This window comes from Rutilus rutilus, assembly GCF_951802725.1.
Source record: "Rutilus rutilus genome assembly, chromosome: 15".
NCBI lineage: Eukaryota > Metazoa > Chordata > Actinopteri > Cypriniformes > Leuciscidae > Rutilus > Rutilus rutilus.
Genome location: NC_140220.1, coordinates 16,663,922 through 16,680,753, shown reverse-complemented (window position 1 = coordinate 16,680,753; position 16,832 = coordinate 16,663,922). Strand labels below are relative to the sequence as shown.

The 16,832-nt window shown below is 38.5% G+C and overlaps 1 protein-coding gene across 9 annotated transcripts in view; it reads left to right on the top strand.

The window, feature by feature from the left end:
• The window catches only part of pum2 (pumilio RNA-binding family member 2), a 205,034-nt gene that overhangs the window by 24,525 nt on the left and 163,677 nt on the right, over positions 1-16,832 (top strand). For all 9 annotated transcript variants that reach the window (XM_084433346.1, XM_084433348.1, XM_084433344.1 and 6 more), the window contains exons 3-4: positions 173-241; positions 442-547. In XM_084433346.1, the coding sequence (XP_084289472.1) occupies positions 173-241; positions 442-547 (175 nt within the window). The remainder of the gene's footprint in view (positions 1-172; positions 242-441; positions 548-16,832) is intronic.

Here is a 16,832-nt window from a genome sequence, read left to right as displayed (position 1 = left end):
ATCATTTTAATATATATTTCATCCCGGTAATACTTAATACCTACTTTTGACTTGCAATTGCAAGTAGCAAATCATGGTTCACTCGTAGTTGCACTCTTATGGGAGTATAGTTTTTGTATTACATTAGACATTCTGGCTCTATCCTGGTGAAAATAAAATGTGCTTTATCTAGGTGCGTGCTGTGGATGAGATGAATTATGACTTTCAAGCCTTGGCTCTGGAGTCTCGTGGAATGGGTGAGGTATGTGATCAGAGTTTTTAAAAAGCCAGTTGTAATTCTGAGTCTAATAGTCCTTTTGAATCTTTTTTTTGACCAGTATCAAAAGTGTTGATTTCCTTGTAATCCTTTAACTTATTTTAACTCCACTTGTTAGATTTTTTTCCTGTTGTTGTTGTTGTATACTTTGCAAAAAGTGATTGCCACATTGACCCTTTTTGCAGCTACTTCCTGCAAAAAAATTGTGGGAATCGGATGAATTGGCAAAAGATGGACGTAAAGGGATGTTGCTGGGTGAAGAATGGAGAGAAAATGCCTGGGGTTCTTCCCGTAAGTTCTTCTGAAATGCTACATGCTACATAATTGTTTGATCATGAGATCATACTTGAGTTAAACATTCATACCAAAATGAAATTGGAGAAAATTGTTTCAAGCAAGGCTTACTATAGTTAATGCCAATGGTGTACTAAATATTTGTAACTTGTAAATTGTAAAATATTTCTCTGTTATTTGCCTATAATTTAGATTCCCCAAATAGTTATTGATAAAAAAAAAAAAAAAATGTTTTAAATGTGTACCTAGCCATTCTGGGGAGGGGATAGATAACTATATTTATTTATAACACACCTCATGACAAGACCATTTTTATCTTATTTCCACTTTAAATAAAATGCAGAAAATAATTATTTTTTTTCTTTTTGGAAAGAAAACTCATTGGAAGCCTAATGTTATAGCAATGAATGCAACTTTAATTGCATGGAAGGGCAATTAAATGCCACACAGAATGAATTTTCATTCCATCGTTTTTAATGTAAACATCACCCTAGACCAGGCCTATTCAATTAGCTTCATCCGAGGGCCGGATTATCAAATCGAAAAGTTGAGGTGGGCTGGTGGATTGGTTTGGGGGTTTAGCTTATTTATTGAAACATAAGTTTCAATAAATAAGCTGAAGTAACCTTAAAAAAGTATGGTATTTACTTGGAAATGTGGTACCCAACAGTATGCAGATATATAAAACCATAATAAATAAAAAATGTATAATTTACAGCTGTGTACAACTATTTTCCTTGGAACAAATAAATTAATTATACAAACTCATAGCTGTTGGTGGGAAATAATAATAATTTTATTTATAATTGTTATGCTTAAATTAAAATATTCTGACAGTGAGACTCGATAACCACAGGCTACTCACTCCCACTGTATAAAAAAATGCCTAAACACAAGTTAAAAACTATACACACCTTTACAAAGAAACTGACATAATTTCATAACAAACATTAAGTATATATTCCTCTACCCACCTAATAAATCTAATGTAATATAAATCACTATATTTACTATTATACTGTATAATATTATAGTAAATATATATTTACTATATTTATTTACTACATAGTATTCAATATAAATATTGCACATTTGTGCCCAACCCATGGTAAATTACTACAGTACATTCATGGTAAATGTTTGTAAGGGTGATTAGGGGATTTAAAGTCTTCTAATTTTGTTCATGCCATAATGTTTCTCCTGCTTTCCTCATCAGTCTTGTTGGGAATGTTGAGGCTGTTTCATCCGATTTAATACTAGTTAAATCATGTGATTTGTGGTTTGTAACAGAGAGGTTTCTGTCGAACTGAAACGCTTCCCACTGGTTGTCGCATCGCTGTTTAATAATAGTGTCCGGGACCGGGAGTAAACGCAACTATTTGTTGTTACTGTGCTGACCGAGAAACCGCTTCAGATGATTCAGTGACGGAGCGGTCCGAATGAATCCGAATAGTTTTAGACCGTTACTGACCGGCCACTTTGACGCTCTCGCCGGCGGCGGTGTGAACGCAGTTATGCAAGCGCGTTTAGAAAGAATCGAACCAAAGAATGATTCATTCACGAATGATTGGTATCGCTGGTTCAGTCGACATAAATTCGGGACACATATAATAACTGCTGAAATATTTGCACGTAAAACGTTTCTCAGGTAAATCGGAGTGAGTTTCAAACTAAATTAGCCATACCGCCAGGAAAAGAGGAGGAGGGAGGTTGGTGCCGTCGGGCCGGATGGAGATGATTGGCGGGCCGCATTTGGCCCGCGGGCCGCCAATTGAATAGCCCGGCCCTAGACCCTAGGGTTTGACTGTTGCACTCGCATCTCGCTTCCATACTTTTGGAAGTATCGTCTATGACGCTGCTTTCTAAAATGTAGTACTCAAGTACTCATAACTTTTAAAAATTAGTCTCGTGTTTTTAACCGCAAAACTGCGTTCTATTAGCCTGACGTCGTCATACTCGGATTCTAGTCAGAATATTGAGTCTGATACTGCTCCATTGGGCTGTGATTAAGGGGCGTGTTTCAACCGAACCAGGAAAGAAAATGCCTCTGCACTCATTTGGATAGACCAATAACCAATCAGAGCAATGGAATAAGTGACGTATGCTCTTCATTCATCTTTCCGTTCTACAAATGCCTTGATCGCAGTTCTCTGTTCCTCTTTTAAAATGAATGCACTGTCGATATCTTCTATAACAGACGCGATGGCAGAATCTACACATCTCAATTCTCCAGAGGCAGTCATCTTTGTTGTAAACGAATTCAACCCAAGCGCTCTTTGGTGACATGGATAATTACGTTACTGTTGATCATCTGTCCATCATCGTATAAAGCCCGCCCTGACAATTTGATTGGTCCGAACAGCTCTGGTTCGAGCATAGTTGCTCCACAACGGATCAAGTCCAGACCGAACTTCCCTACCTCAAATGTTGTGGGCGGGGCTAAGTTCGGCTGGCATCCAGGCTCGCGTTCTATGTGAATGGCCCCTAACTGACTGAAAGATGAACAGCACATTCTTATTTCAGCCCTCTTATCTAAGCAGTTTGCATCGTATATTCAGTTTAACAGCATTAACAACAATTAAACACTTACATTTATATTCTTGCTTCATCCAATGCAAAAAATGCACATTCAACACATTGAGTGAGGTTTTCCAGCTAATTTCAACTTTATGTATCGTAAATATAAAATGTACATCTGATTGTATTTTTAAGTAAATAAGATGCATATTCAAAAAGAGACAACTCCTTGTAATTTACACCTTGATAGCACGTGTGTTTGTCAGCCTCTGCTTTTCTGCTAAAGACTGAAGCACGAGAGTAGCCTCTCCATTACTTTCAGCTAATAAATGAAATATTAGTGCAATTTTTGTGGTTGTTTGGAGCATTCTACAGCCCTTCATCAAACGTTTAAACGCAGAACCCACCTCAGATTGCTTTTAATCAATGCACAAATTGTAATAACAGATCAACACTGTCCGTTCCTAAATTCTGATTGGGTGGGAAAGGCAAACGTTTGGGTGGGCTCAGCTCATGCCCATGCCCATGGGCGTCGGAAGAAAAAAAAAAGTAGGTGGGTCCTCCTCCAGAAAAATGTTACTGGAGTAAATACCATTTCATGTAACTTTATTCTGGTGCCTTTTAATTAAACAAGTAAACTAAACTCCACTTAAAGGTGAACTAAGTAACTTTTTTATCTTAACCGAACAGCTTCGGAGTCATTGGAATGGTTATATGACTGTTTTCGGGTTGAATGGTGGTCTTCTCGCACCCCTTGAGCGCCTGTGAGACGAAAAACCACCCTTGCAACTTTGGGCCGGCGGGCTTTCCAAACTTTCCAGCATCAGGAAGTATCGCGTGATATCAGGTTTCGCGATGTAACAAACTGCTTTACGGCACTACACACATATACTATATAAACATTGATATGCTAGCCTTCTGTGTATTATACATACCTCAGTGGACATGGCTCCGTGCGTTCGCCGGGTTCTTTGAAAACAAATGCACATGACCAGCGGGAGAAGATGGGACGAGCCAACGAGTTTTGACGACAGTGTTGTCAAATATCTATTCCGAAGCTGTAGGGGGAGCTCTATAGAGAAACCCGCGAGCAAATATCGAAAAAACAGCGAAGAAATCGGAAAGCTGCATAATGCAGCTTTAACGTCGGGCGGTTCTTTGCCTCCATGTCGTGCATTAAATGCACAGCTATCCGTGGATTATCCCCCTAATACCATGGTCATTTGCCAGCAATGACAACTTAAAGCTGTTATTGATGTTTGCGACGCAATATTTGACTGGAAGGGTACAACGGGCGGTTACTTTCGTCAGTTGCGGCTCGTTGAGAAATATAATGTAGCGATTCAGCGGAAATAGTTTAATTTATTAATTTTACTTAAAAAATAATAATGTTAATTCCTCAAGTGGAATGGATTTGACTGACGGCGCTCTGAAAAGCGAACAGACAAATGCGCTGAATTAGAGATGGTAAAAGTGAGTGGGTATAATATCATTGGTCTTAAAAAGTGGGTGGGTCTTGTCCCACCCATATACAATGGTTCCGACGCCCATGCCCATGCCTAGACAGCAAAAAAGACTATTTAAATATGAAGTCTGCGTGTCTGTGAATGAATGGTGCGGTTTCGTCAACTACACACTGAAGTGCGCGCAATGCTTGGGTTTTCAGCGTTTGCCATCTCACTATATGAGGACATGAGCACATGAACTTTGTCTCTAGAGCTGCTCTGAGAGATCACTTCACAAGCATTTCACTATTTAGTTAGAGAAAAAGATGTTATCATATATACCCACAGAAACTCAGAAGTACTCAGTTTTTGTGACAGCCTGTCAGGAATAAAAGTTTGGTTTATCTTTATGAAGTTGTGACAGAACTATAATGCCATTGTACAGTAGAATGTGCCTCTCAAAGTAATAATGATAATTATACAATTATTAACTTTAATTTCTTAACAAGCTGAAAATGATATAAACAAAATGAAATGGCTGCAGCTCTTGAACCCTTTGGGCTACAGGCATAATCCTGGTCTCGTTGAAAGCAGACTTGATATTTACTTGTCAAATTATTGCTCATAGTAGCACAGGAACAGTTTAACCCTCTGAGGTCTGAGCTGTTTTCTGGGCCCTGGAGGTGTTCTGACATGCTCTGACATTTGTGGTTATTTCTGTTACTTGTGACATTTTCATGGCTAAAGTCTGGTTACACTGTATTCAGCACAAACTCTGCTACAATAATATATCAGCAGCATGTGTGTAAAAGTTTGTAGTTTTGAGATAATCACATTTATGCGTGGTTTGTGAAAATACAAAAAAAAATTCTCACTGAAATAAGGTCATGAAACCCATACTGATTATTTCTTCACAAGACATGAAAATTGTATGACGTAGCCTAGAATATTTGCTCCAAAACTATGTGAAAATCACCCTGACTGCTCATTCAGAGAAGACAATATATTGATTTAAAATTTTTACGACGTGTTTTGTATGAAAAAGCAATATGCGAAGGGGCGGATCATCTCATTAATATGTAAGGCTTTTTACACCTGAGAAAGACAAAGACACTCCCTAATGGCCCTATTAGGAGCTTATCAGGGCCCATCATTCTGACCAACCTTCCACAAAGAATGAGGAGATTTAAAAAAGAATGGCTTTTAGATTGTTTGGATTTATTTACAACACAACATGATCCAAAGAAAGAGACCTTTGTGCCATTCCTAAAAACATTGTACATACCTTTCATTTCCAAGGTGTTTGATTTTCACTTTACCATGTTCATGTACAGAGACATGTACTGTGAATGTTGAAGTCAGCAGGACTCAGTGGCATCTGGTCCTGAAAAAAAAAGTGAACATACTGATATCAAGAGAAAGGCCTGCACGATTTTGGGAATACATTTTAGATTTTTCTGGTTAAAATTGCTTTTTAAAATTCACAGAATACACACACACACACACAAATGTTTCCAACAATATATTATATAATGAACACCACGTTTGTTGTGCCTTGTAGGTATAGGCTATGCGCAGTGCTGCATAAAATAATAACAATATAGCAGCCTATATAAATCTTCCAAAAGATTTCAGTAACTAAGCTAGAGAAAAATATATTGATTATCATGTTACTCCAAATGTTTCCATTCGTTATGATGATATGAAATGAGATAATAGTAAAAACATGAAGCCGTTTGGAGCGTTTTGCTTTTCCAAAATATGATACATTCAAACGCGATCCAAAATGTGATACATTCAAACGCGATCGCGATCCAAAATGTGATACATTCAAACGCGATCGCGCTCAAATATAAAACATTATGGTTACCATATACATATCTACGTTTGAGCAGATATCCACAAACACAGTAACAGTAAACACGAATCTAAATATTATAATATTCACCATATATCTAGCAACAGTTCAACTGCAATGTGAAATTTATGCAACAATAACAAACTAATATGTAAGAATTTCTTACCTTATCTTTCTCGCGTTCTTCTTCTTCTGGGGTAAAGCCAATGTAAGCTCACGACGCGTCTTTCAATCTCGACGAAAAGCAGAGACTGATGAAGTGTTTTGGTGTTTTGTTTTTGAGGTAATGTTCGCGTTCCATGTGGAGATTTGCATGTGAATATCTTTTGCGTGAGTAGGCGTGGTCAAATTAAAACTAATTAGGAAGCGTTTGAGAAGCTGGACATCTTGTTGGTTTTATACAAATTACTTAAACAGAGAATATTTTGTTTTCAGTTTGAATCCGATCATTTAAAAGTACACACTTAAATGTTTATAAAGGTATATGGCTCATAAATGTGTGACAAGTATTCGCTGAGTTTGGTTTCAGTTTATAGACGTGCTCAAGAAAAAAAAGTTCACCGCGACGGAGAGGCAGAACGCACACCCTGTTTATTTTCTTTATTTTACAAAAAGCACAATGTTTTGATTTGATTGTAAGTGGACATACAAAAGTAGAAATATCACAGATTCTTTTTTTATATTTCTTTTTTCTGTATGACCATAAATGACGGAGTAATTTAAGTTTAAAGTGCTACAATGTGAAGAAAATCCAGAAATAGCCATTTTTCATAACTCCGGACCAGTAGGTGGCGCTGCGCCGAAACGCAGCATGTAGCCTCAGGTCATGCTTGTGATGACATGTGCCAAGTTTGGTCTGAATCCAATAAAGCGTTGCGGAGATACAGCCTTACGTCTGGTTTCGCAAGCGCTACTTAAAATTTGTTTGTGGGTTTTTTCGAAAATTGCTAAGCGAATCAACTTGAATTCCATAACTTTTTGTCGGCATGGTCTGTAGATGATCTGGTTCAATTTTCATGAAAATCGGAGCAACGGCCTAGGAGGAGTTCGAAAAAGTAGATTTTTCAAAAAATTCAAAATGGCGGACAAATTTCCATGACGGAAAATGACGTCATAGGGTGCGATCGAATCGTCTTGAGCTAGGGAATCAGAAGAAATGGGAATTTTGTTTCTAGCCCTTGTGGTTCAAAAGTTATTAGCATAAACATGAGTGCAAATTTGGACAGCTGGTGGCGCTAGAGGGAATGAGTTGGAGACTCCAAATTTGCTATGGTGACTGTTCAGTCTGCCCTCTATCAGTGTGCCAAATTTCATAACTTTCCCGCAAGCGGTTCTATGGGCTGCCATAGACTCCCAGAGCGGAAGAAAAAGAAGAATTATTTTTGGTACGCCAACAGATACAATAGGTGCCTACGCACATTCTGTGCTTGGCCCCTAATAATAAGGGAACCTTTTTGCCATTTATAGTCCGATCTGCATGAAACTCGGCACGCTTGTTCACCATGTCATGACACATATGCTCAGCGATTTTCGTGATGTTCTGAGTTTTCATTTGGGATTTATAGGCTTTTTAGTGTATTTTGCCACGCCCCTTTTCTAAATGACCCTGTTACAGCCACCCAAATGCAAAAGTTCAACTTTTTTTCGATAATTATTGATCTAGAGAGTCCAGAGAATTGTCCTAGACTGGTTTGGTTCCAATCGGGCGAAAAACCAGGGACTAGTTCGCAAAGGTAGGTTTTGGACAAAATTCGACATAGCAAAAAATTTCCCCTGCCTAAATCAAAATCGGAGATAGCCATTTTGTCCGCCTTGAGCCAAGGATTCCAACGATATAAGACACTTGCAATTTTGAACTTTTGGTTGCTGTAGCGCCACCTATGGGCCATTCGGGGTCATACTCTGATAGGTTGTCCCCAAATTGAGGCCTACCATCTGGCCAGGTTTCACGTCTCTAGGCCTTACGGTTTGGCCTGCACGATGCGTTTTACGAATCCTTACAATTACAATAGGGTTTCAGCATTTCATACTTGAACCCCTAATAAAAATCAGCACAATTACAATAGGGTTTCAGCATTTCATGCTTGAACCCCTAATAAAAATCCTTACAATAACAATAGGGTTTCAGCACTTCGTGCTTGAACCCCTAAAAATCCTTACAATTACAATAGGGTTTCAGCACTTCGTGCTTGAACCCCTAAAAATCAGGACAATTACAATAGGGTTTCAGCACTTCGTGCTTGAACCCCTAATTAAAGCTGCAAGCAGCATTTATCGGGGTTCAAGCAATTAAGACCTTTAAGCACACAAGCATCAAAAGACATTAAGTTTTATTTAGCAAGCATTTAACAACTGCCATCATAGATGAAAAAGTCATTTTACACCCAATACAGGCAGTTTACCATAGGATATATATGGTTTTAAAGCGCTTTTACAGTTATAGCACCTTTTGTCTTCTTATAGTCTTGCCTGATATCCACCACTTTTATTAGTAGTACTCAAAGTGTGCCCATATGTATGTATCAGATTTGTTGTAAATATGTAATTTTGATAAGGAGTTTAGACAATTATATTCAGTGGCGTAACGAGCCAACACCGGGCCCTTAAGTAGGATTATCAAGGCGGGCCCCTTGATGACGCAATTGATGACATTGATGACGCAATGTCTGCGAGTAGGCTACCATGAATAGGGCAGGATATGATCATACACAGCATATAAGAGATGAGATGACTAACAAAATCAGGAGGAGCCTACGCTCACCAAAAAAAAAAACAATAAAAAAACACTGGTGACAGCGCACCATAACACATTGTTAGGCCTAGGTCCAAATACATAAAAAAGATGCTCTCTTACATTATAGCGGGATTTTCCGGGCTTTCCTATGTGCAACTGCAAAGTTGTCGATTAGATCAGAATTGTGCGCACGGGCATTCTCAATTGACCCTTCGCAGGGAGTTTGATTGACATGCGATCTGACTAATCATAATCCGCCATTTTGTTCCACAAAGCAGTCAGGAGAGTTAGTAGATTAACTTTGGAGGATTTAAATTTGAAAAACAAAGTGTACTGACGTCTTAGCACTTTAAAACAACATTCCTTTTATGTTCATTCTTGTTTATTTTAATGCTATAGATTAACTAGAAGGAAGAGATGATCGGTTCATGAGCAGCTTTAACCCTCTGGGGACCAAGCTGTTTTTGGGGCCCTTGAGATGTTCTGACATGCTCTGACATTTGTGCTTTTTTCAGTTATTTATAAACATGTTAATGGCAAAGGTGTAAATTCACTCTATATAGCACAAACAGGCCTACCATAATATGCGAGCAACATGTATGTAGATGTTTGTATTTTTAAGAGAATAATGTTTATGCGTGGTTATTTAAAAAAATAAAAATGAAAGTTGCTGAAATAAGACCACAAAACTCATACAAAATATGTGCCTACAAGACTTTTGACTAATGGATGTTTTCTCTTCGAGTTCTAGCTTCAAAATTATGTGAAAATAGTCTTGCTTTATCGTTCACAAAAAAAAAATACATTGATTTAAATGGTGTAAAACAGGTTTTGCTTGGAAAGCCAATATGCGAGGGGGAGGAGTAGTTTACACCTTAGATTACCCAGTCCCACCCACTCTGCATAATGACTCTGCATAATTAGCCATTCATTCAGGTGTGACACTGACTGAGCCACAATGCAAGGACAAAATAGCCTATATATTTAGAAGAAGACTTATATTGACCATTTAAGATTTTGCTTACATCTATCTTGTAAATATGTTTTGCTATTTTATTAAAAAGGTTACAATTACAACAATAATTACAATTTCAGCAATATTTCTGCAAAAAAAGTACTCTTTCTTTGTAAAAAAAAAAAAAAGATTATAGGCCTACATTTTATCATATGTATTCATTAGTTTGAATATAGCCAACATTGGAACATCTTAGTCTATGACTTTATTTTTGACAAAATAGTATTTTATATATATGAGCAGAAAAGCTTATTTGATGTGACAGTATATTCTACAGTAAAAACTGTACCCAAATCTAGTCAACAAAATGTTCTCTTTCATACTTCGCCTGACTGTAACGTTGTTTTTATGAAATATTAGGGCATAGCCTATAAATGTTAATTTGCAGTTTAATACGTTGCTTATACAAATACATTTTATTTCAACATATTTCAGTCGATTTTTACTCATCTCAGTAGGCTCTAGCAAAGCAGTTTATTCACACACAGACGCGCGATTCATATTTAGGCTAAACAGTCTTTACAAATATGTACCCTTCATTCATCTCACAGAAACGCGATTCATATTTAGGCTAAACAGTCTTTACAAATATGTACCCTTCATTCATCTCACAGAAACGCGATTCATATTTAGGCTAAACAGTCTTTACAAATATGTACCCTTCATTCATCTCACAGAAACGCGATTCATATTTAGGGTAAACAGTCTTTACAAATATGTACCCTTCATTCATCTCACAGAAACGCGATTCATATTTAGGCTAAACAGTCTTTACAAATATGTACCCTTCATTCATCTCACAGAAACGCGATTCATATTATAGAAACGCGATTCATCTTTTTGTTTACATAGGCCTACACTAACGTTATTCCATAACGTTATTCCACATTAACACTTGAGAAAGGATAACTTAGCCTACCTCACTCCTCAGCGGGATCTGCTCCTCATATCAGCACGGAAAATTTTCTCCATAAGGTAGGCTATATTATGCCTCTTTGTTTACAGTTGATGTGGGCGTTTCACAGACTGAAATGGTTCTCAGAATTTGCGTTTGAATAGCACGCGCTCTCCGGGGCGTGGTCAAATTACTGTGAATCATCTCGTAATGAGCTCGACTGGAGTCGCTCTCTTTTTATACAGATTACAGAAGCTGATAATATTTGTTTTTTATATAAATTACTTCATTTAAAAGCTGCGATCTCAAGCTTTATGCCCGTGGGTCTGTTTCCCTGTTTGACTGAATTTTTCGCGGAGTTATAGATCATTTTCGAACGCGTTTCAAATGGGAGTTTACTGACAGAGAGAAGGCAGAAATAGCATCATGTTAGTTTTTCTTTATTTGTCAAAAAGCAAAACACTTTATTTTTATTGTGAGTATACAGAAAAAAAATAGAAACTGAACAGGATCGATTGATGTATTACACGAAAATGAAAGATCAAAATTAACAGAGCATTTTGTGTTTATTTTTCATTGCTAAAAAAAAAAACGAGCAAAACGCGCGGGCGCGTTTTTGGTCCCCAGAGGGTTAACTGAGCCTTGAGTCTACAGCGATCTGTCAGACACCTTAAAGAGTCACAAAACGGTATTTATTGTTTAAATGTCTCTAAAAAATGACTACAGTTGAAAGGTGAGACTTTTGGCGCTTTTCCATTACCAGTACCAGCTCAACTCAACTTGACTCGACTCGGCTCGCTTTTCGCTCCGTTTTCCATTGCAGATAGTACCTCCACAATAGTACCTGGTCGTCATAGCGACGCCGCAGGAAACTGCCGTGACTTAATCTTCTACGCGAGATACATCCGCTGCTACACACAATGGACAATGGAGGAAATCGAGTGTATGCTGTTTTTGGATGTTTTTGTTTTTGCTGTTTTTTTATTCAGGATACTCCGTCTGGCGCGTGCAATGATGACGCAGTGAATAGTGATGAGTCTCTCTGACCAATCAGCAGTCTGCCGTGTTTTCACGTTACATTTTAGTATCGCCTCAGCTTGCCCCAGCTCGCTTAGAACCTCGCCGGAGGTGGTACGAAAAAAAGTACCTGGAAGCAGGTACAGGTACAACTTTTACACAGTGGAAAACCAAACAGAGTCGAGTCGAGCCGAGCCGAGCTGGTACTGTGTAGTGGAAAAGCGCCATTTGTTTCATATCAAAAGTACTTGTCTGTCAGCGAGCAGTCTCCTCTCTGATCCGCAATGTATTTTTCACTGCGTGAGAACTTGGTGTGGTGTCGCTTGTCAGACATAGCAACAGTAACTAAAGTGGGCGGGTCTTTGCGAATGGTCATTGACAGTATGGACGGGGATTCGCCAGTCCCAATTCAAAACAAATTTCATGACAATCCATCATTGTTTGTTTCAAACATGTGAGAGCATCAAAATGATCCATGGGTGAAATTGATTGGATTTAATTCATTTTTTTGTCAGTTCCTATCATAATTTTAACATTTTTGGCGTTATTTTTTAGCTATTTACCTATGTTTTCAAATTTCCTTTGTTTTTTTGTTGTTGTCTCGATCGGACTAACGGTTTTGAAGATAAACACAATTTTTTAAGACACTTACAAAAACCATAAGGCGAAACCTGGCATGTTTGGTATTGTTGGACTCGGCAAGGATTCAGGAGTCTTAGGAGGTCACTCCTGTGAAAAAACACTGGCTTGAAACTTCTAAGGCTCCTTCAAGGCATTGTGCCAATGACATATACTGAGTTTTTTGAGATACACTAATGTTCTCATAGACTATCATGGCACCCTGGACAAAGACACTGCGTGCCAATTTTCAGTAGATTAACAGTTGGGTGCGCTTATAGCTATTTTCATGATTTTTTTCACTGTTATAGCGCCACCAAGTGGCCAATTGTCACGATTTTTTTCATGTCAACTCAGATTGAGCTTATGAACATGTGTCCCAAGTTTAGCGAAAATATCTCTTTCCGCTCACAAGTTATAACCATTTTATAGTGCCACCAAGTGGCCAATTATCATGATTTTTTTCACATGACCTCAGAATGAGCTCATGAACATGTGTCCCAAGTTTTGCGAAAATATCTCTTTCCGTTCACAAGTTATAACCGTTTTATAGTGCCACCAAGTGGCCAATTGTTGCGATTTTTTTTTTTCAAGTGATCTCAGGTTGAGCTCAGGAAGATTTATCCCAAGTTTAGCAAAACAATCTCTTTCCGTTCACAATTTATAACCGTTTTAGTAAAAGTGGCCCTGGTGCCATCAAATATTTTGGTTCCCCTTATCGACCGTTAATTGAAATTTAGAATTTTTTGGATGATTATTGATTGTCAGACTCCAGAGAATATTCTTGCAGTGGTTTGGTTCCGATCGGGCCAAAAATCTAGGAGAAGTTTGCAAAAATAGGTTTTTCAAAAAAATGCAATTTACTCGAAATTGGCGCCTGAAGGGCGAGCAAATCGGAGATAGCCATTTTGTCCGCCTTGAGCCAAGGATTCCAACGATATAAGACACTTGATCCTGGGACAAACGGTCTAAGAGTTATGAGCGATTTTGAACTTTTGGTTGCTGTAGCGCCACCTATGGGCCAATCGGGGTCATACTCTGATAGGTTGTCCCCAAATTGAGGCCTACCATCTGGCCAGGTTTCACGTCTCTAGGCCTTACGGTTTGGCCTGCACAATGTGTTTTACGAATCCTTACAATTACAATAGGGTTTCAGCATTTCATGCTTGAACCCCTAATAAGAATGAGGGCTTTTTGCCAGTTATAGCGCCACCTATGGTCCGATCTCCATGAAACTCTGCATGCTTCCTCACCATGTTCTGACACATATGCTCATCCATTTTGGTGAAGTTCTGAGTTTTCATTTGGGATTTATAGGCTTTTGAGTGTATTTTGCCACGCCCCTTTTCTAAATGACCCTGTTACAGCCACCCAAATGCAAAAGTTCAACTTTTTTTTTGATAATTATTGATCTAGAGAGTCCAGAGAATTGTCCTAGACTGGTTTGGTTCCGATCGGGCGAAAAACCAGGGACTAGTTCGCAAAAGTAGGTTTTGGACAAAACTGCCTACATCCAAATCGGAGATAGTCATTTTGTCCGCCTTGAGCCAAGGATTCCAACGATATAAGACACTTGATCCTGGGACAAACGGTCTAAGAGTTATGAGCGATTTTGAACTTGTGTTTGCTGTAGCACCACCTATGGGCCAATCGGGGTCATACTCTGATAGGTTGTCCCCAAATTGAGGCCTACCATCTGGCCAGGTTTCACGTCTCTAGGCCTTACGGTTTGGCCTGCACGATGCGTTTTACGAATCCTTACAATTACAATAGGGTTTCAGCATTTCATGCTTGAACCTCTAAAAATCAGTACAATTACAATAGGTGTTCAGCACTTCGTGCTTGAACCCCTAATCAGTACAATTACAATAGGTGTTCAGCACTTCGTGCTTGAACCCCTAATAAAAATCAGTACAATTACAATAGGGTTTCAGCACTTCGTGCTTGAACCCCTAAAAAGCATCTAATTTATGTAGGAAACTGATATTTTTCTTTAATCGGGATTTTATTGAATTAACATTTTACTTCAGTAAACACATTTTGAAATTACGTAAAGTATTGTAATAGCATCTTGGCAAGGTTAATAAATTGCATACTATAGCCCCTTTCACACAGAGATTCCGGAAAATACACGGATAAAGTGACCCGGGATTTGACCCGGGTTCGTTTGATTTTGGTTCATTCACACTGCCAGTGATTATCCGGAATCCACTGCGAGAGAGTCACACACAACCCGTAAAAATCCCGTAAAGACACGTGACATCGATGTGACTTGTAATGTCTCAGCAGCGTCTTGAGTTTGCTTATGAGCTGCGATTTCTCTGTCTTTATCGTGCAATTTATACGCGAAAATGAGTTTTTACGTGCATATGATACGCAGTTTTCGCGTGCATTTGATACGCACTTTATTGCGTGTAATACACACGCACCCCACACGACTAATCCTACCCATGCGTATCATATGCACGTAAAAACTCATTTTGGCGTATAAATTACACGATAAACACAATGCGTGCTATAGAGACGCATTTAGTGTGACCGGGTTGATAGGAGGTATAGCAATGTATTGAATTTTGTATTGTATTTTTGTATATTCAGCCCTTGCATTCTGTAAAAATATAGTAGTCCTTCTACAAAAGCCCAAAAGGTTAATGAAAACTAAATGAATAGCATGTTACAGTGCAAAAAAGAAAGAAATAAAATTAGCGAAACAAATTGTTTCTTGCTGGGTCTGGACTGAGGACTTTGTCCACATCACAGACAATTATGTCTCTTGCCACGCAAAGGGAAATCCCTATGGTGTGCCAGATCCAGCCTTGACAACACTGTCCACACCTTTCTCTTTCTCGTTCTCATCCTCCTCGTTCACCACCTTTTACACATGCTCTTTCTCCTCTTCCTCTGTTTGTTTCCATTCATTGTTCGTGTACTGGCCTTATTAGATTTCTCTGGCATCTAACTATCCAGTAAGTTAAACAGTGACTCAAAAACCTCGCTGGACACCTCAAGTCGTTTCTGAAGTTTATGATTCAACTGTGAAACTGTAAAAATATACAAAATATACAATCACTAAATATGAAATTGGAAAATTACAGATTGACAATAACGAATGGATAATTAAACTAAGAAAATATACATCTTAATATCAAATAACCTTCTCAAATGTATCACACAATAAATTTAACACTGTATACTTACAGACATTGCGTCTAACAGATGAAAAGAAAGGTGATGTTTAGAGATGTCACACAGCTACCACATTTGCTGAACTATTGCAGTACTACTAGTACTTCCTGCTTCCTGAACTAAGAGGTTGTCTGTGCTTTTCAAAATTAAAGTCCTCACTAGAATACACATTTATAAAATGATAAATCCACTGAAAAATCTAAATAAATTCAGTCCTGCACACTCCCCGCCTGGGGTTTTTAGAATCCCAAATCAACTTATAGCTTATCATTGGGTGACAGAAGAAGGACAAGTTCAGAGACAGGACGTGACAGGATCTTCTGAATGCCATCCTTAGTCACTTTAACATCAGCTTTCCTCACCAATCCATCTTTGCTTGGTGATGTTTTCACAATGATTGCCATTGGCCACTCATTTCTGTTCACTTGAATGTTCTTTACCAAGACAATATCCCCTTCTTTCAAATTCGTTTTTTTGTCTTGCCACTTTCGTCGGTGTTGCAAAGTACTAAGGTATTCTTTTTTCCATCTTGTCCAGAAGACATCTGCTAACCTTTGCACTTGTTTCCATTCTTCCTTAAGCAACTCATTATTCCCGAAGTCTCCAGGTGGGGGAAGTGTTGCACCTGTCTTTTGTGTCAAAAGAGTTGCAGGGGTGAGAATAAAGGGAAATTCTGGGTCAGAAGACACTGGGATTAAAGGCCGTGAATTCATCACTGCAGTAACTTCCGCCATGAACGTCGTCAAGACCTCATGTGTGAGACGGGAAGACTTCTCTTTAAGTAGCATGCAATCAAGAATGCGACGTGCAATCCCGATCATTCTCTCCCAGTGGCCACCCATATGAGAGGCATGAGGTGGATTGAATATCCAGGTGCAATTGTGTTCTTTCAGATATTTCTGCACATTCTCTGAGCTGACACAAGATTCATCCATTCTGAGTTCACGGGAAGCTCCAACGAAATTTGTACCACGATCTGAATGCAGTTGTTTAACTG